Below are 21,989 nucleotides of genomic sequence, written 5' to 3'. Positions count from 1 at the left end.
TTGTTGACAGGGCGGAATGTGACCAAACAGGCTAACCGGTTTCTTAGCAGTCCTTTCTAGTTGCACAGACAGGATCTAAATGCAGTACCTTGTAAAAAGTTCTTTGACTTTAGGTTTGCCAGAGTGACAGTTATGCAGGCACAATAGGTGAGGATTTGAAAGTAAAATTGTGCTAAACTGGCTTAAATATCTTCTATACATTCAAATTTTGTGAATGAGATGGGGAGAACATAGTTCTAAGAAATGTTTCATTAGGGGGATGACTGTCTCTACTGAGGATTGGCAATTTATTTCTATAGTGTTGTTTAGATATTTATACTTGTTTACTTGAGACATTTTAGTTCATGAATAGTAATTTATAGTTTTGCGTTGTAGAAAAATGGCTTTCTTCAACAAGGTACTGAAAATAGTTTCTAAAAGACAGACAAAATGTTAAAAATATGTTCAAAAATAAAAAGGGAGGGGCGGTATGATGGCAATAAGCAATGGTTCACTTTACTGTGCTGCAATAAATTAATTATATAATGGATCTATTGTTCATTCTGTCACTCTGTTGTGCTGCTTCTTTCCATTTAAAACAAAAGCCACCTTTTCATAACAAAACAATAAATAGGCTTCATGAATCTTCAACAGTGACTGCATTTTTAATTCCCTCATGTTAAATACACTTTAGGGTAGCTGCTCTTTTTAAAAATTACATGTTATATTTTATCTCATTTGGTCAACAGGGGAGTTACTAACCTTGACGGCATGGATCATTCTGTGCTCAGAGGGGAGATGTCAGCAGTGCTTCATGACAGGTATGTTTTATATAAGTAGCTAAAATCAGGCAGCGTCTTCAGTGCTTATTGTCAGGGTGGCTGCGAATTTTCTTAACCTTGAAAACCTATTCCTTTTTTCTTTCTGGAAAACCTTGAAGAAATCTGAAAAACAAAATGAAACAGAACAACTCCCCCCCCCCCCCCCAAACAAAAGCAAAAGTTTTGAGCAATAAAACACACAACACATAATATGCTACTCACTTCATAAGTTTATTTGTTCCTCAGACATAGAGTACATGATTTTTCCAAAATGAAAAGCTTGCAGTTCTATAAGTAAAATGCAAGGAATCAGTTTGAGATCCCTCCCCAGTCTATCTAGTTAAGTGTACCAGTCTTTTGGATCTGCTCTTGCTCTTTGTCAGGAACACAATCAGAATATGCTAAAGACACTTGATTGCTGGGCTGGTTGAGGAGGAATTCTGGTGTTTTTAAAACAAAATTCTGAATTCAACTGCCCTGTTTTCTTTGTTTTTTTTTTCTTTTTCTTTTTTTTACTTCAGCTTTCTATTATTGATGCAGTTAACTGTTACCCAACCTTTCTAGAGAAACGGATTCAGGGTAGGAATCTAGACACTTCTCTTTATATACTAGAAGATGATAAACTCCAGATTGTTTTAGCAGCTGCATTTCAGCCTTTTCTTTCTGTTTTGAATTCTATCATAAACTCTGTTTGGGATCAATCGTATTTTATATAATTGGAATGGTTCTAGAGTCCCTTATATAAAATCATAGAAATGTAGGACTGGAAGGGACTTCGAGAGGTCATCGAGACTATCCCCCTGCATTGAAGCTGAACCAAGTAAACCTAGACCATTCCTGAAACGTGCTTGTCCAACCTGTTCTTAATACCTCCAGTGATGGGGAATTCTACAGCCTCCTTTGGAAGCCTGTTCCAGAACAACTATCCTTGTGATAAGAAAGTTTTCCCTAATATTTAACCTAAATCTCCCTTGGTGCAGATTAAGTACATTACTACTTCTCCTACCTTCAGTAGACACGGAGAACAATTTTATCATCCTCTTTATAACGGCTCTTAACATATTAGAAGACTTACCAGATTCTACTACAGTCTTCTTTTCTCAAGACTAAACATACCCAGGTTTTTTTTTTAAACCTTTCCTTATAGATCAGGTTTTCTAAACCTTTCATCATTTTTGTTGCTCTCCTCTGGACTCTCTCCAGTTTGTCCACATGTTTCCTAAAGCGTGGCACCTGGAATTGGACAGAGTGTTCCTGCTTGAGGCCTCACTAGTGCCGAGTAGAGGCCACCTCCTATATCTTACATTTGACATTCCTGTTAATACATCACAGAATATTAGCCTTTTTCACAGCTGCATCAAATTGTTGACTTATATTCAACTTGTGATCCACTATAACCCTCAGATCCTTTTCAGCAGTACAACCGCCTACTCAGTTATTCCCCATTTTGTAGTTATGAATTTGACTTTTCCTTCCTAAGTGAAGTACTTTGCACTTGTCTTTATAGAATTTCATCTTGTTGATTTTAGACCAATTCTCCAATTTGCCAAGGTAATTTTGAATACTAATCCTGTCCTCCAAAATGCTTGCAACACCTCTCAGCGTGGTGTCATTCACAGATTTTATAAGCAGACTCTCCACGCCGTTATCCAAGTCATTAGAGAAAATATTGAATAGTAATGAACCAAGGACAGACATAGACCCTCCCGGTTTGACAGCCAACCATTGATAACTACTCTTTGAGTATGGTCTTTTAACCAGTTGTGTGCCCACCTTACAGTAATTTCATCTAGACCACATTTGCCTAATTTGCAGGACTGTGTCTAAAACCTTACTAAGATATCTCGCGTCTACTGTTTTCCCCCATCCATTAGGCCAGTAACCCTGTTGGCTATTTCTTATAACCCTATTATTCTTTAATTTGATTGTTTAATAATTTGCTCAAGTATCTTTCCACATATCTTTCCACTTTTGGCTGACTGGTCTGTAATTTTCCCGGTTCTTTGTTCCCCTTTTTAAAGATAGGTACAATGTTTGCCGTTCTCCAGTCCTCGGAAACCTCATTCATCCTCCATGAGTTCTTCAAGATAATTGCTACCGGTTTTGATATTGTTTCAGCTAGTTCCTTAAAATGTATGCTGTGTTTTGATCAGCTCTCCACATTGATTACAAATGTCAATATACTTATTGTAGTTGGATGCAGTGTAGAGAGAAATCTTCCACTGAGTGTCATTAAGAAGCTAGGACGTGAGTATACCTTTAATTAATCTTACCATGAAGCTCCTGGTAGCTGAAGAAGAAATTTCAAACTTAAGTGTTACTAATTCATCAGCACATTATAAATAGGGTGCAAAATACTCTTACGTCAATGTTCAATTAGCAGGGTATGAAACATACATGTAAGAAAGGACATGAATAGATTGTTCAGATTGTAATAGTGGCTTCATCCCATTCCAGTATTACTTGGAAATAATCAAATAGATGTTGGTAAGTGACACTTTGTCTTGCTCTGTTCTGTCGCTTAATCCTGATATTTGTACTCTGGAGAAACCACAGACTAAGCGGTGCAGGTCTGTGCACTAGAGGGATATTTAACTGAAGAGTGGATGTACCAACCATACAACTACAACTTTAGCCTTTTTATTAATTTTTTTGTCTCATAACTCATTCTACTTTTTCTAAAAACAAAACTCATTATGGTATTTTCAGACACTGACTATATTTAGAATTGCATTATCCTTCATATATTAATGCTTCATTTACCTCACATACTGAACTGTAAGTAATCTGTTCTCAATTTCCTACAGAGATACCCGTGAGGAGTTTTTTTTTTAGTTGTTTCTAAATGTTCGTCTTCCTTGTGTGTCAGCATAACAGTATTTCCTTTGAGTTTTCCTAGACTTGAAGAAGTAGTTGAGACAACTCACCAGGCAGAGAGAATTTAGTATGCTTACAGGAATTATAGGTGCACTCTGTTTATATACAAACAAAATTCTCTGTCTTAGAAATATCAGCATGGAGGGATTATTCTAATAAACTGCAACTGTCACCCTTTAAAAAGTGGGATAAGTAGTATTTAAACTAGCTGTGGTTCTGGGAGCCACTACAGGGATCCTCATAGCATCTGTCTTTCATTGGAGGGGAGAAGGATGAAATCTGTTAGATATACTTGGAAAGCCTTATTTTGAAACATCACTAAAAGGCAATGTATCATATGCACATGTGTTTTTTATACATGGATCCAAGATTTGTAGCTTATAACAGGTACAATCCATAATCAGAAATGCTTAAAATTATTTGTATGAGATACACAACCATAACAAGGGCATTTATTACATAATAGCCAGGTGAACTATAGCTTAGAGTGTGTGAGTGTGTGTGTATTGTGACAAAGTTCCTCCTCTACCTAGGTGGGTCCTGCGCTTATTGGCGGATTTGCTCGCCTCACAGATTCACCATGTGGGTTGGGAAACAGCCCAGAGACCTTCCCCTCTGGCAGATTCTTAAGGGGCAAGTTGCAGTTGCTTTACAGCTCGGAATCCCCAGGTCTTTCATACACAGGTCAGAAATCCCTTTAGCCTGGGTCCAGCACTTCCCCCCATTCAGTCTTTGCTCCTCTGGTGTTTCCAGGAGTCTTCTTGTGCGGGGAGTGAAGAACAACAGATGAGATCACTCCCTGCCTTCTATAGCCTTAGCATATGGCGGGAACCTTTTGTTTCAAAGCTTGGTTCCCAGACCGGTTTGGAAAAACACTGACATCCCAAGATGGAGTCCAGAATCATGTGGCCTGGTCACATGTCCTTGTAGAGTCATAGCAGCCATTACTTACAGGCTGTCTGGAATGTTCTCAAGAAGGCTCCACAGGTGGGGGATAAGCTTCTCCTGAGGCCTATTGTTCTCCCTAATGGCTCATTGCCCTGAATAGATCCTTCCCAACCAGCTGTCTAGACTGAAAGTATCTTGTCTAGTGGGTGTTACCCGGGTGTAACTACATTTGAAGTACAGATACATAGTCGCTATTTATAACGTCATGAATGATAAATGATACATGCATACAAATAGAATAATCATATTCAGCAAATCATAACTTTTCCACCTTATATCCCCATTCTTGCCTAAAATACATGTCATAATATCACTATGAAGAATATGGGGTGCAGTGTCAGTCTTCTCAAACAAACAGTTGGGGCTTCCCAGATTGAACTTCGATTTTGCATGACGCTCCAGATGATTTTATCTTCAATAAAATCAGTCTTGACAACTCCTATGTTGGATCCTGAGCTAGTTCGAAAATTTCAGGAGGTTCTTTTTCAAGGCTAGCCAGCCAAACTAATACTGTTTCCCTCTTAATGGCATTTTGTATTTATATGTATTTGTTGGCGGTGTCAATATCAAAATTCTCATGCATATTTTAAGAATGTAAAGTAAATTTAAAAATAAATTGTCATGCTTGACTTGCATCATTGATCTTCTAGATCAGCTTCTCCCCCCCCCCCCCCACTTGTAATCTTTGCTTTGATTAATAGGGGCACCAATCTCCTGGACGATTAGCTAGGGTAATCAGGAGGGCTTTAAATCAGCCACAAAGTGGGAGGCATTCATGGTACGCCAGCCTCACGGTATCTTGCATATGGCAAATCCAAGCACTGTGGGGCATGTCAGGAAGAAATTTTGAAATTGTTTGAATACCAGTGCTAGGAAGGTAGGTAATAAAATGAGTTGGAGATGTTTTTGTATGAGAAGAAATATGATATGGTTGATATGATACTCCTGGGTGAAATCCAGACCACTGAGGGGCTGTCACCCCTGCTCTGCAGCCTGTGGTGCCTCACAGTGCTTTGCTGTTGTAACTCCCAATGTGGGCTCCTCACAAACAGCCAAAGAGCATGCAGATCACATCCTGAATGTCTGTGTACAGCTACAACCCTGGGCCAACAACTCTGACCCCAGCAGCCTGTCAGCAAATACCAGCCACACTCTGGCTTCCAGCAGCCTCTGATTACTACTTGCAGAGTGACCTCAACGCATTCCCAGTCCCAAATTTTGCCCCCAAACATGTGTTCTGCACTGTCCAACTGTCTCCTGGACACGCCAGAGATATTAAGCAGAGACGGATTAAGGTTTCCTGGGGCCCTGGGCCAGAGCAAGTGGGGGGGTCCCCTCCCCAACCCTTTCTGCCCCAACCCCATTCTGCCCTCACTGTGGCCCCTCAACCCGTTTGCTACTTTCTGCTCCTCTCCCTCCCCCTGTGGCCCCTAGACCAGAGAAGCTCTGTCCCTCCGCCATGGCCCTAGGCCGCAGCAGGGAGCGTGAGCTTCCCCAGCCCTGAGGCCGTGGCAGGTAGCGAGAGCTTCTCCAGTCCTGGGGCCACAGCAGGGGTCCTGGTGCAGGGGCTTCCTCTGCTACCCCCTGCACTGCTGCTGGGGACCAGGGTCAGGGCACTGGGGCTTTCCCTGCTCCCCCACAGCTGCTGCCAGGGAGCAGGATTGGGGGACGTGGGGGCTTTCCCTGCCCCGCCCAACAGCTGGGGCTTCGGGGCCCCCCCAGTTGGCCGGGGCCCCTGGACACCGGCCCAGTGCCTAATCCGCCACTGATATTAGGTCTGCTGCCCCACTAAGGGGATCAGTATACAGCAGTCTGCCATCTTAAATGGAATTACCCAAACAATTCTGGATTGGTTTTAATTAAAGAATAAAACAAGTTTATTTAACTACAGGGTTTTAAGTGATTATAAGGCTTTAATGTCAGAAATGGTTACAAGAGAGAGATGAAAATGCTTTCTGAACTTGACAAACTAGACTTGGTTCAAGGTGAAGTTCTTATCACAGGTTCCCAGTAACATTGCTGACCAAATTCTCAGGCCAGGATCTGCTCCCAAAGTCCAAAGGTTGTTTCTTTTTTCTTAGGTGAAAAAGAGAGCGATGGATAGGGAGAGACGTGGGGTGTCTTTGCCCCTCACTTTTATAGTTCAATCACCCTTTGAAATTGCATTTTCCTCAGGGTTACTCCTAGGTAAATTTTATTCCCTCTGTGAGGACGGAGTCTCGTTGTGAAAGAGGTTTCATGATGTTTGCTAACATGTAGATTTTTGCCTTGCCTCTCTCTTGCTGTTTCAAGGACCTTGTTTACTACTTGTATGTAAATTGAAGTAAACACATTCCTTAGCTGAAGACCTGCTTGACCAGTCCTGCCTAATCTGGGCTACAGGGGTTTGAACATATGCTACCCACATCATTCGGGGGAATTTATAACTTTACATATAATGTTGCTACATACTTTCCGCCATAATGGTATTGACTAGGAAGTTATTAATTTTTAAATGATATCTTACAAGGCATATGTTGTACAAAGACTATTACAGTGGTGTGTTGGGTGTTAATACAGGGCTGCATTTTGTCAGTTGGTATGGCTGATTTAGTGGGAAGGGTCTTAAAACTGGAACATTAAAGTCAATAGTTACAACTTGTTACATAAGAATAGAAAAGGAAAAAGTGGAATGTGGTGGCACTCTACATCAGACACTGTTACCTGTTAAAGTAATAGTTCAGAATCACAGAACTTCAAATGTTTTTGGAGTAAAGTTCTAACTGGTAAAATTAAAGACAGGTGACTGGTGAACATGGATTATAGACCACCAAATCCCATTAGTGAATAGGACGAACTGTTCCTTAAACTGTTCCATTATGTGTAGGAAGAAAAGCTGTTATGGGTGAATTCAACCTGCGGGGTGTTTGCCAGACATCTCACATATCCAGTAATAAAAATTCCTCAGCGTTTCTAAAAATAATAGAGGATATTTTAACACAGTCTTGCACCAACATGTAATAACTCGGTATTGAACCTCGTTCTGATGGACAAAGAAGAGATTATTGCTGACCTAAAAATTAACAGTTTTCTAGGGACCAGTGATCATTATCTGGTTACATTTAATGTGTGAAAAAAAGAATGACATCGATCAATGATGTATATATTTGGAACTTCAAAGGCTTAAAACAATGATTGGCACAGCTTATTGGGAACATAAATTTAAAATGAGATGCGTTAATGAAACTGGAAATTGTTCAAGGATATCCTATTAGATATCCCCAAAAGCCACAATTCCACACACATGGGGGAAAAAATTATACCAGGCAAGAAGCCATCAGTCTTCTTTAAAGGGAGATGTGGAAAGGGTGATAAAACATTAAAAAGAAAGATTGGAACAAAGAGGAAGTAAATGACAATGAATACAAGTTACTAACTTATAAAAAGTAGGTGACTGATAAAGGAAGCCAAAGGAATCAACGAAATATCAATGGCCAATAGAGTTAAAGATAAGGTATTTTTAAATAGGAACAAGAAAAATACCAGATCAGGTATAGGTTAATTGTAAAGAGTGATGTAGAAAAAACAAATGTTCAAGAAGTGTGTGTTCTGTTGGAACAAAGGAGATTATATCCATCCCATATGAAGTCGATGTAATAAAAGGTTACCGTCTGTAACAAGGGAGGAAGTAAGGCAGCATCTGCTAAAATTAAACCTTTTTAAATGAACAGGCCTGGATAATGAACACCCAAGAGTCCTAAAGAAACTAGGTAAGGAGCTCTCTGAATCACTAGTGTTGGTTTGTAACAAATCTTGAGGAAATTCAAAAGGATTGGCAGTCTGCCAGCATAGTTCCAATAATTAAAAAAGGTAAAAGATGATGTTGATCGCAGTCAAAGCAATAGAGTGGCTATTCCAGGACTCAACAGAGAATTAGAGGCTAAAAAAAATATGTAATATGAATCCGTGCACGTTCATGGAAGGTAGATTTTGTGAAACAAACCTGTTAGTCTTTTCTGACAGAATTACAGATCTGGTTGATATAGACAACTATGTTGATTTTAATATACTTAAGTTTCTCCAAGGTATTTGACTTGGTGCTATGTGGCATTTTGATTAGCTAACTTGCATTATAAGGAATTAATAGGGCACAGATTGGATGGATTAAAAACTCTCTCACTGATCTCAAGATATAGTTGTTAATGGGGAGATAGCAATGACTAGGGCTGTTTTGAGCAGTGTCCTCAGTTCTTGATCCAACACTATTTTAAAATTTTTATCCATGATCTAGGTGGTGAAATGAAATCTGTGCTGGTGAAGTTTTCAGATGACAGATTGGTGGGGTAGTAAATAATGAGGAGGGCAGGCTACTGGTAAAGTAACCTGAATCACTTGGTTAGATCTCAATCCAACAAAATGTATTTTTAAATACAGCCAAAACCAAGAGAATGTGTCTGGGAACCAAGAACGCAGTTTAGATCTACAGGATTAGGAGACTGTCTTGGAAAACAGTGACTCAGAAGGATTTTAGGGGTCATTGTAGATGGCCATCTCAACATGAACTGTCTGTACAGTTCCGTGGCAAAAAGGGCTGATGCGATCCTTGGACGTATAAAAACGTGAATATCAAGTAGCAGAAGTAGGGAAGTGATCTTGGCTCTGTACACAGCATTGGTAAGACTGCTGCTAAAATTCTGCATCCACTTCTGGTTTCCATGCTTCAAGAAGGATGTGGAAGTACCAGAGGGGGTTCAAAGGAGGGCAGCAAAAATGATCCCCAGGGCTGGAAAACCAACCTTATTACGTGAGACATAAGGAGATAAACTTATTCATAGGCTTGGAAGGATTAGATTTTTATAGTACAACTTGATAAATGTCATTTTCACCATACACAGACAAAAATATTGTCCTGGATGATGATTTACAGATGGGCAAGGTAAGAAATGCTGCTTGAGAACATATTAGTTTGATTTAAGGTTACTTATTTTGTCAACATCTCATGTCAAAATATACAATTTGTGTTTTGTTGGGTTGTAAAACTAACTTTTTTTTTTAATCTCAACATGTACTGTCATAAAATAATTGTCTGACCCTCTCCTGTAATTTTCTGCAACTGTGAACATTTAAATAGATAAAATTAAAAAATGCTTAAACATAAACATCAATATTATTTGTGTAAATTATACAAAAATATTGAAATTTGCCAAGCTTATTTATTCAGTTTATTGAAGATTGAGAGGTAATTTAACTACTGTGTCTACATACTGACACATGGAAAAGAGATCTGAGTGATGTAGTGTTGGTGTTGGAGGGTTCCAACCTTACTGACAAAGGCAGGAGAGGATCCAATGGCTGGAAGTTGAAGTTACATAAATTTAGTTTTGAAATAAGATGCAACTTTCTAGCAGTCGGTGTGGTTAAACATTGGAACAGCTTAACCAGGAGTGGTGGTGGGCTCACTGTTGCTTGGAGTGTTTAAAAAGAGATTAGATAGCTTTCTGAAATGTATGCTTTAATTCAGTTCCTGGGAAAAATTCTATGGCCTGTGTGTGCAGGGGTTCCTCCCCAGTTGACCGGATGTATTCTGGGTTTTTTGCCTTCCACTGAAGCTTCAAAGATTGGCTATAGCTGGAGATGGGACACCAGACTGGGTGGACTAGTGCTGTCTGGTGTATAGAGAATCCTTTCTAGATGCCTACTTGGTGTGTCTTGATCACATTCTCAGAGTCTGGGGATGGGACACCAGATTTGGGGTTGGGAAGGAATTTCCCCCCATGTCGGATTGGCAGAGATCTTATGGGCTTTTCCACTTTCTCTGTAACATGAGTGTAGTTTGTGTGCTAGGATCATTTCCTTGCCATTGGACAGGCCTTGGGCATTGTTGGCACTGTTTTCTGCTGTAGCTTGGTTTAGGACTGAAATGTTTTGGTCTGATAAATTTTTGGGGCTTAATATAGGGGAACCTGGGTGGAATTTAATAGCCTGTGATATACAAGTATCAGAGGGGTAGCTGTGTTAGTCTGTATCCACAAAACCCACGAGGAGTCCGGTGGCATCTTAAAGACTAACAGATTTATTTGGCCATAAGTTTTTGTGGTTAAAAAACCCACGTCTTCAGATGCATGATATACAGGAGGTCATCCTAGATGATATCATGGTCCCTTCTGGCCTTAATCTCCATGAAACTGTTTTCTTAGTGAAGATTAGTGCACACCATAATTTCTCAAACAATAATTTTGGCCACTTGGAAAGATCCTTCTATTTGAGGGACCATATTGTTTTGGCCAGTAATGCTTTCATTTACATATTAGACCCACAGTTTCTGTTTTAAAAACAGAAATATGACTGCATGTAATTGAACTTGGAAATTGCTTTAACTGGTTTGGCCCAGCAATGGTATTGTAATCTAATCACATGCAGTTTGTCCTCAGATTTTCCTTTTGTTCTCCTGTCCCGACTGTTTTGTCAAACACACATGAATTTGCATTACCTGTAATTGTGTTTATGTGAACTCGTATCCACGTGCTTACTAGCTAAAATCACTTAATGTTGCAGATAAAAGTGTACATTTGAGTTATATAGGCCATATCTCTTCTGCTTGTTTCGGTATCTGCTGAACACACTGCAGCTTTAATCTAAGTATTCCATAATTCAGTGTAATCAATATAGTAGTGATCATCTTTAATTTATATTTTAGTCTTTTGTTCAATAACCAATTTCTCTTAAACCTTATTTTTGAATACAGGCTGGATTAGTTCTTGTCGACTATAAACTCCAGAAAAATACAGCACTCTTACAATCTGTGCCTGCCTTTAAGATGCTTCCTATTCTACCAAAAAGGAATAGTTCTAATGTGAAGCTTAGTCTGCAGTACATTTAGGCGTTATCCACTTTTTATGAGCTGCAGTTAGAACGCTGCTTTAGCCAGCAGTTGATTATCTAAAAGAGCACTTCTGAAATAAATGCTGTATCGCTTTGACACAGTGTAAAAAGGAACATGCTATCCTTAAATCTTCCTGTAATCTGTTTGAGAATACAATCTGTTGATAAATAAGCATTTGTTCTCAGGTTTATTATGCCCCAAAAATAGTCTTTTGGTGCTAGCTTTTAACCATGACTTATAGTTTGACATGAAGTTGAGAATGGAACAGTTACATTGATGCTGATCCATTTGGAATACCCTCTTCTGTAAATGGATTTGTTGCATTTTTTCCCCCCCCATTCCTGGCTAGAATCCAATGAACTACTTTTCAAAAGCAAGATGACTTTCTGTGTGGTGTTATTTAAACTACAGAATTTCTCTAAAAGCTAACGAGGGATTTCCATTTAAGTTGCTCCTTTTAAAAAAAAAAAAAGGTACTTGCACCATATGGAATACATTGAGGAATATTTTTCTTCCTGTATGCCTGTATTGTTCTAAGAATATTGAATCCATTGTTTTTAGACACTTAGGAGATGTCTACGATTCAGTTTGTAGCTCACTTGAATGCATAGTGCGGCACACTTTAGGATTAGAAGACAACTGTTCAGAGTGGCAGAGACTACAGAATCTAAAAGAATCTGTGCTGAAAATGTAAGACTCTGTGTTTCTAAAGTAAGAAATGTTCCTTCGTTGTGCAAATGCACTATTAGGCTTTGCCAATATGGTGTCTATCAGATTAACTTTGACTTGTCGTGAGCTACAGTGCAAACTATAGAGGAAAGGTTTTACATATTTTTGTATTTGTAATTAGTGTAGGTATCTTTGCAGGAATGTGTTACTCTGAACAGCCTGCATTGTGGCTGTTGCAAATAATAATGCTCCGCATTTAGAAACCTAATTTCTTCTTGAACATAATGTTGCCACCAAAGCATATCTTCAGACGTTATTTATACTATTCTAATTGTTTTAGTTCCACTCTTTTATGTATTTTTATCCCTGGCCTGGCGAGACCGCTCCTCAAACTCCTCCATGGGTATACTGTCAATTTCACTCCATCTTCATATCTCATTTTAAAAGAAAAAATTTAGCTTCCATCTCTATCCCTTTAGACCACTGTTTCCAAATTCCCAAGGCCTATTATTTCATTGCCCTGCTTCAGGGTGCCTATTGCAGCCTGAGGTCTGTTAGCAGGAGGTCTGGAAAGGAAATGCATTTGAGACGAGTGTATTAAACCTCATATGTTCTCCTTGCCTCTCCTGTATTAATTTTCATCTTAAAGATAGCCTCCTAGAGGTAATATAGAAACAGGCTGACAGGTCCCTCAGCACCGCTTTTGGACAAAGATGGCAGAATAGCAACCCTGTTTAAAGCTTATCAGTGTCCTCCTTAAATTTGCCAATAAGAACAGGGATGTGGATGGAGTGAAGTAGACAACATGGGAAGTGAAGTGGAGAGGAGTTGGGCTGGCTTTGTAAAGCTCCACTTCTCTGGCTGTCCTGTCAGACTATGGCTCCTGGCTGGGTTCCTCTTCACCCTCATAGCTCCAGTACATTCATGCTTTGGTTTTCCTCATCTGATAGGACCAGTGTAACTGGCCAGCAATAAGTCCCAGTCCTGTTGCAGGGCATTAATAAGAGCTCGGCCCAGCTAGTAGATTTGGGTAACTGGCTCTGACTTTGCTTGCTGGCTTTGCCTTGGCACGGTAGCACAGCTGTTACAGTCTGTGTTACAGTCTACTGAAAATGCTATACCATGCAGCTGTGTTAGGGGTGAGTTCCCAAGTGTAGACTAGTGTGGTTCTCCTGTTCGGTTCTGTGAACATGCCATCACCTGTATTGGTTTAACTTGAAGCTAGACTAGACCTCCATCTACTGTGGATGGATGGCTTAGGGGTAATGATATTCATGCTTGATGGGAAATGCAAAAACCTCATCCTTTCTATCAGTCTAGGAGAACTATCCGGTTAGAATATGATGGGATGGAGAACTTTGTGAGGGGGGATTTATTGAGCCACTTTATGATTTAGTGCTGTTAGAGCCAAACATGTAGGTGTGAACATAAAAACAAACAAACAAAAAACCCCAAAAAGAAAACACCCACAACCCTCCCCCCAAAAACTGGAGTCCAATTCATATTTAAAATTACAAATGCACTTTGAAACTTACTCCTGTCCATAGAACTTCAAGCTGTTTGGGTTCTGTGTTCCTCCTACATTAGATTATATATCAGGGTGGCCAAAACATGCAGCTCTTTTACTGTTGAAGTGCGGCTCGCGGAGTCCCACCTCCCCCCACATTCTCCACCTACCAGACTGGGGGTGAGGAGAGGTCGGGACCTCTGCCTTGCAGCGGGGTAGTGGGGTGGGGGCTTCTGCCCAGTGGGGAGGAAGGTCTCGGGGCTTCTGCCCGTGGGGTGCACCTGCCGGGGCTCAGGGCTTCAGAAGGAGTGGGGCTGAAACCCTGAGCCCCGACAGGTGCCTCCCATGGGACTGAAGCCCCGAGTCCTGACAGGTGCACTCCGGCTCTCGATTGTCTGAAGATTGTCAGATGCAGCTCGGAGGGTCAGTACGTTTGGCCATCCCTGTTGCATATCACTGTAACTTAAAAGACTATTTGATAAGTTTCTGTGCAGCTTGGTGGTGGTGGTCCCATGTAGAAGAAACAAAGCAGAGTAGCTAAATTCCAGTTTTTGCAGATCCTGGTTACTTTTCGTTAAAGTATCTGATCTGGTGGTTGTGGTCCTTGAACAATTATTTTAGCAGTTTGTTTCAGCTCACCTTTAAGTGAGGCTTTGAAGAATTCTTTTTCCTCAGTGAATTAGATTTTTCTGCTGGAATCAGTTACTGCCACTGTTCATAAATGCAAAAAAGCTCATGCTAGGATCCAGCTTTTTGCCCGCAGTTGTTTTCTATGCAGAATGGTCTCGATAACCTAACTGAATTAGAAATATAAACATATCTTTCTCTCTCTCTGAGCTTTGCCTCCACTCATTATATTCTTTGTATTCCCTCTTGTGTCGTGATTCGCTAAACAAACCCACATATATTGATTGTAGAAACGCTGATGTAATATTAGCTGTTTCTCTAATAATGCTTATGTTTAAACCAGTATAGTCCAGTAGCCTATTTTATTTATCTAGTTTAGGAATTAATTTTCTTTTCACTCATCTTGCAGTCAGATTCCTGAGACCATACCTACCAGTCTGATTAAATAAGGATTATAATCTTGGCTAGAAAATAGCTTTAATTTTTACTTTCTTTTGTGTGCTCTCCTCTCCACTTTGTTCCCCAGTGCTCTGTATATGATTATATATCGCCTTCTTAGTAACTAGTACAAGACATACATTTATCTCTGATTGGTGACTGAATGTTGATGACTAAGCAGTTTCAGAGCCTCGTGTCCTGGGATGCAAAGTTGGCTGTTGCTTTAATCTCAAGTGTGGTTCTTCACTGAAAAGTGACTGTAAAGCTGCCATTGTTGCATTACATATTTCTCAGTTTTTGTATCCGTGATCAGTTTATAAGTAAGAGTTTTTTAAAATAAACTGCTAGCCTTTCAAATTCAGCCTGAAATCTGACAGTTCAGCTGGACTCTTTTTGCCTTGTATCAGTAATACAAGTTTTGCAGGTCTAATTCTATCCTCAGCCACACCGGTCCAACTGCGCAGGTTCCAATGGGAGTAGCACAGGTACATCTGGCTCTGTAACAACAAATCTGATGCACAAAGAATAGAATTCTATTCTCTTCCAGAATTATGTTGACTTTGGAATGTTAACCAGGATAAAAGCAGTAGAAGCTTATCTTAGTTAGCCCATAAGACTGAACACTTACTATGAGCATATCTGTTAAATATATTTAAATACTGGTGGAAATGGGCTGTGGTTTGAGGATGAATGGATAGAAGCCTGTGTGCTGCCTATGCTATTGTGCTGTGTTCTAGTGTCAACTGACCTCTCACAGTAGGGTTATTTGTGTTCTAATTTGAAATCCATCTGAGGGTCACACTGTCCCAAAACCACCAACCAAGATTTACTAATGGTCTGTCACGGTGGTATAATTCACTCAGCAAGTGAGAGGTGGCGGTGTTACACCAGTATAAAAGGTTATTTAATGGTAGATAAGAAAAAACTGGTTGTCAAAAAATAATGTAACCAGGGATTTTATTTAAACCGGAACAAATGTAACTGGATTCTGCCTACCTACAATGACATTACATAAATGAAGAATATCTCTCTCACTCACACTCACACGTCCTAAGTGTACTTCACTAAATATAACCCTCGAAATTAAGAATATCTATATCTCTGTATGCACAGGCTGTTCTCTGTGGGGAAGGCATAGCTCAGTGGTTTGAGTATTGGCCTGCTAAACCCAGGGTTGTGAGTTCAATCCTTGAGGGGGCCATTTAGGGATCGGGGGGGGGGAAACGGTATTGGTCCTGCTTTGAGCAGAGGGTTGGACTACATGAGGTCCCTTCCAACCCTGATGTTCTATGAAAGGTGGTTGTTACTTTAGTTCAAGGTTCCTCTTTCCCCAAATATCTTACTGGATGCTGTCTAATGCTCAAGTCAGTCTTTGAGCCTCAAGTATCTCTTGTGACTTCCTGAAGAGATGGACTTAACTCCAGTGATGCTTGCTTGTGGGCCAGACCAGACCAGACCCATGGTTGCTGAAGGACCTTAGGTACTCCTGTTCCGGATCTCCGGGACCACATAAATCGATAGGGGATGACCGGAACAAATGATCAGGAACTGGTAAGAATGGCCATACTGGGTCAGACCAAAGGAGCATCTAGCCCAGTATCCTGTCTTCCAACAGTGGCCAATGCCAGGCGCCCCAGAGGGAATGTACAGAACAGGTAATCATCAAGTGATCCATCCCCTGTCACCCATTCTCAGCTTCTGGCAAACAGAGGCTAGGGACACCATCCCTGTCCATCCTGGCTAATAACCATTGATGGACCTATCGTTCATAGAACCATAGGACTGGAAGGGACCTCAAGAGGCCATCTAGTCCAGTCCCCTGCACTCATGGCAGGACTAAGTATTAGTTAGACCATCCCTGATAAGTGTTTGTCTAACCTGCTCTTAAAAAATCCAATGATGGAGATTCCACAACCTCCCTAGGCAATTTATTCCAATGCTTAACCACCCTGACAGGAAGTTTTTCCTAATGTCCAACCTAAACTTCCCTTGTTGCAATTTAAGGCCATTGCTTCTTGTCCTGTCCTCAGAGGTTGTTAAAAACAATTTTTCTCCCGCCTCCTTATAACAACCTTTTATGTACTTGAAAACTGTTATCATGTCCCCTCAGTCTTCTATTTTCCAGAGTAAACAAACCACATTTTTTTCAATCTTGTCTCATAGGCCATGTTTTCTGGACCTTTAATCATTTGTGTTGCTCTTCTCTGGATTCTCTCCAATTTGTCCACATTGTTCTTGAAACGTGGCGCCCAGAACTGGACACAATACTTCAGTTGAGGCCTAATCAGCGCGGAGTAGAGTGGAAGAATTACTTCTCGTGTCTCGCTTACAACACTCCTGCTAATACATCCCAGAATGATGTTTGCTTTTTTGCAACAGCATTACACTGTTGACTCTTATTTAGTTTGATCCACTATGACCCCTAGATCCCTTTCCGCAGTACTCCTTCCTAGGAAGTCATTTCCCATATTGTATGTGTGCAACTGATTGTTCCTTCCTAAATGAAGTACTTTGCATTTGTCCTTATTGAATTTCATCCTATTTACTTCTGACCATTTCTCCAGTTTGTCCAGATCATTTTGAATTTTAATCCTATCCTCCAAAGCACTTGCAACCCCTCCCAGCTTGGTATCGTCCGCAAACTTGAGAAGTGTGTTCTCTATGCCATTATCCAAATCATTGACTAAGATATTGAACAGAACCGGACCCAGAACTGATCCCTGCAGGACCCCACTCGTTATGTCCTTCCAGCGTGGCTGTGAATCACTGATAACTACTCTCTGTGAACGGTTTTCCAACCAGATTTTCACCCACTGTATAGTAGCTCCATCTAGGTTGCATTTCCCTAGTTTGTTTATGAGAAGGTCATGCGAGACAGTATCAAAAGCTTTACTAAACTCAAGATGTACCACGTCTACTGCTTCCCCCCTACCCACAAGGCTTGTTACCCTGTCAAAGAAAGCTGTCAGGTTGGTTTGACAAGATTTGTTTTTGAGAAATCCATGTTGACTGTCACTTGTCACCTTATCTTCTAGATGTTTGCAAATTGATTGCTTAATTATGAACTTATCTAGTTCTTTTTTGAATGCTGTTATAGTCTTGGCCTTCACAACATGCTCTGGCAAGAAGTTCCACAGGTTGACTGGGTGTTGTGTGAAGAAGTACTTCCTTTTGTTTGTTTTAAACCTGCTGCCTATTCATTTCATTTGATGACCCCTAGTTCTTGTGTTATGAGAAGGAGTAAATAATACTTCCTTATTTACTTTCTCCACCCTAGTCATGATTTTATAGACCTCTATCATATCTCCCTTTAGTCGTCTCTTTTCCAAGCTGAAAAGTCTGTCTTATTAATCTCTCCTCATATGGAAGCCGTTCCTTACCCCTAATCATTTTTGTTGCCCTTTTCTGAACCTTTTCTAATTCCAATCTCTTTTTTGAGATGGGGCGACCATATTGCATGCAGTATTCAAGATATGTGCATACCATGGTTTCATATAGAGGCAATATAATATTTTCTGTCTTATTATCTGGCCGTTTCTTAATGATTCCCAACATTCTGTTCAGTTTTTTGACTGCTGCTGCACGTTGAGTGGATGTTTTCAGAGAACTATCCACAATGATTCCAAGAGCTCTTTCTTGAGTGGTAACAGACAATTTAGACCCCATCATTTTTTATATATATAGTTGGGATTATGTTTTCCAATGTGTATTACTTTGCATTTATCCACATTGAATTTCATCTGCCATTTTGGTGTCCAGTCACCCAGTTTTGAGAGATCCTTTTGTAACTCTTCGCAGTCTGCCTGGGACTTAACTGTCTTGAGCAACTTTGGATCATCTGCAAATTTTGCCACCTCACTGTTTACCCTTTTTTCCAGATCATTTAGGAATGTATTGAATAGGACTGGGCCCAGTACAGGCCCCTGGGGGACACCCCTATTTACCTCTCTCCATTCTGAAAACTGACTATTTATTTGTACTCTTTATTTCCTATATTTTAACCAGTTACCAATCCATGAGAGGACCTTCCCTCTGATCCCATGACAGCTTACTTTGCTTAAAAGCCTTTGCTTACGGACCTCGTCAAAGGCTTTTTGAAAATCTAAGTATGCTATATCCACTGGATCCCCTTTGTCCACATGCTTGTTGATCCCCTCAAAGAATTCTAGTAGATTGCCGAGGCATGATTTCCCTTTACAAAAAACATGTTGACTCTTCCTCAACAAATTATGTTAATCTGTCTGACCATTTTGTTCTTTACTATAGTTTCAACCAGGTTGCCCAGTACTGAAGTCAGGCTTACCGGCTTGTAATTGCCGGGATCACCTCTGGAGCCCTTTTTAAAAATTGGCGTCATATTAACTATCCTCCAGTCATTTGGTACAGAAGCTGATTTAAATTATAGGTTACAGACGACAGTTAGTAGTTCTGCAATTTCACATTTAAGTTCCTTGAGAACTCTTGGGTGAAAAGCATCTGGTCCTGGTGACTTACTAAGTTTATCAATTTGTTCCAAAACTTCCTCTGACACCTCAATCTGGGACACTTCGTCAGATTTGTCACCTAAAAAGAATGGCTGAGGTTTGGGAATCTTCACATCCTCAGCTGTGAAGCCCAATGCAAATATTTCATTTGGTTTCTCTGCAGTGGCCTTATCGTCCTTGGGTGCTCCTTTAGCATCTCGATAGTTCAGTGGCCCCTCTGGTTGTTTAGCAGGGTTCTTTCTTCTGATGTACTTAAATTTTTTTGCTATTACTTTTTGAGTCTTTGGCTAACTGTTCTTCAAATTCTTTTTTGGCCTTCCTAATTATATTTTTACGTTTCATTTGCCAGAGTTTATGCTCCTTTCTATTTTTTTCTCACTAGGATTTAACGTCCACTTTTTAAAGGATGCCTTTTTGCCTCTCACTGTTTCTCAGGAACACACCTTCAAAGATGGACTGACATGACCAGCCAACTTTAGACTAAGGGAACCCTCTTCTGCATGTTTGTTCTGTTCAATCTGTCTCTTTACTTACTGTGTTTCTCTCTGTCCTGGTTTCCCTCTGTCTGCCTTCTCTCCCTGTTTCAGTTTACATAGACTCTCTGTTTCTCTCAGGCTCCCCTCTGCCTGCCACTGTCGTCCCCCCCCCCCCACTCCTCCATCTCCTCCAGCTGTCAATCCCCCTCCCTCTGAGGGCAGGGCCATCTCCTCTCACTTTCTCAGAGGGAGGGGCTACCTTCTCTCCATAGAAGAGTGACAGCACATTTACCCTGAACACACCCTAAATCATTTATCCCATACAGGGTAGAGTCCCTTTACCATATTTACATTAGGCAGAAAAAAGTAAATAGAAGGTGTTTCTAAATGCATCCTAGAAGAGCTTCTGAGGTTAGTTTCTTTGCCTACTATTGATGTGTATTCACAGTAATTTTGTATTAAATCTATACGTAAATTTTTAGAGGCCATGGGGGTGGAGGGTTATATTACCAGTGCTTAAAATGTCTCAGGGCAAACTTTTTTTATTCTATATCACTAAGGGGTAGGGACTGTCTCTTTGTTTTCAATGTACAGTACCAAACATATTGCTGCTTAACAAATGTTATGTGTGTAATTGGCGATGGCCCTCACAGAGAAGTGTGACTGCTATATCCTATAGCTTGGAATAGAGCAGGGGTCTCAAACACTCGGCGGCCCACGGAGCTCTTCCCTGTGGCTCGCCAAGCTCCCTGTGCCCTCCCCCCCCCCCCCGAGTTATTTTATATGGCAGCTAAGCTCCCTGCTCCCCAATGTTTGGGGCCGGGTCTCTCCCCCGGCCTTGCCTGCCACCCCCACGCGTCTCCCCTGGGCTCACTTGCTGCCCCCTCACTGACTCCACTCCGCTCTGCCGGCTTCCAGCATCACCTGCTGCTGCAGGGTCCTAGTGCCCCCCTCCACTAAGGCCAGGGCACTGCCCTTCCCCTTCCCTTCTGACTTAGTTCTGAGCCAGGGCTGGCTCTAGGATTTTTACCGCCCTAAGCAAAAACAATTTTGGCCGCCCCCCCCCCCCCCCAGTTTAATTACCCCACCCCCGGCCCCGCCTCAACTCCGCCCCTTCCCCAAATCCCCAGCCCTGCCTCCTCCCCCCAGGCTCTCAAGCCTGGGAGAGAGGGGGAGCAGCGGCGCGCTGTTTCGCGCGCCGGGGCCGCTCGGGATCTCCCCCTCCCTCCCAGGTTTGAGAGCCTGGGAGGGAGGGGGAGACTCCGAGTGGCCGCGGCGCGGGCGCTGCTTCTCCCCCTCCCTCCCAGGCTCTCAAGTCTGAGAGGGAGGGGGAGCAGCGGCGCGCGAAACGGCCGCTCGGGATCTCCCCCTCCCTCCCAGGTTTGAGAGCCTGGGAGGGAGGGGGAGATCCTGAGCGGCCCCGGCGCGCGAAACGGCCGCGGCCGCTCGGGATCTCCCCCTCCCTCCCAGGCAGCAGCAGCGGAGGTGAGCTAGGGCGGCCGCGGCACATTTTTAGGGGCGGCATTCTGGCGCCGGCCATGCCGCCCCTAAAAATGTGCCGCTCCAAGCACCAGCTTGTTTTGCTGGTGCCTAGAGCCGTCCCTGTTCTGAGCCTCTCCAATGCCCCAAACCCCTCATCCCCAGCCCCACAGCCCTCACTCCTGCACCCTCTCCTATCCCCAAACTCCATCCCAGAGCCTGCACCCAGCACCCAAACTCCATCCCAGAGCCTGCACCCCCCCTCCCCCACCCAAACTCCCTCCCAGAGCTGTAGGTAGGTGGGGGCAGAGTTTTGGGGGGGGGGGGCAGGTTCTGGGCACCACCAAAATTTCTACAAACCTGCCACCTCTGGAAGAGGCAGAGCAGGGGTGGAGTGGTGGTGCAGCCCAGTGCAGTGGGGGGGCTTTAACAGGAGTAAATTTCGTCCTTTGAGTGAGGTGCATTACTGTTGGTGGCGCTTAGCCCTTTCCAGGAGGGAGGGGGAGGAGCAGGGAGCCACACACTCAGGGGAGGAGGTGGAGAAGAGATGGGGCAGGGGTGGGGCTCATGGAAGGGGTGGAGTGGGGGCGGGGCCGGGGGCAACGAGGGGGGGTGTCAGTGATGCAGCCCTCGGGCCAATGCACTAGTCTTCATATGGCCCTCATGGTCATTTGAGTTTGAGACCCCTGGAATAGAGTATGTCTGGCTCAGCTATAAGATTTCATGGATGTCTTCACCAGCAACCAGACCCTGGACAGAACACCGAATAGCACTTCTGCCATCCTTTCATGCTTCCTGTGAAATGCCATGTGAAGATGGACT

General features: G+C 42.1%; 1 protein-coding gene across 1 annotated transcript in view; it reads left to right on the top strand.

Annotated features, from left to right (window-relative positions):
* KLHL13 (kelch like family member 13) overlaps nt 1-21,989 on the top strand; it is a 122,249-nt gene that overhangs the window by 18,772 nt on the left and 81,488 nt on the right. The window contains exon 3 of the mRNA XM_065410792.1: nt 729-800. Within this exon, the coding sequence (XP_065266864.1) occupies nt 729-800 (72 nt within the window). The remainder of the gene's footprint in view (nt 1-728; nt 801-21,989) is intronic.

Source organism: Emys orbicularis, chromosome 9, assembly GCF_028017835.1.
Source record: "Emys orbicularis isolate rEmyOrb1 chromosome 9, rEmyOrb1.hap1, whole genome shotgun sequence".
Lineage (NCBI taxonomy): Eukaryota > Metazoa > Chordata > Testudines > Emydidae > Emys > Emys orbicularis.
The sequence above is the reverse complement of the archived record's forward strand: the minus strand, read 5'-3'. Positions and strand labels throughout refer to the sequence as shown.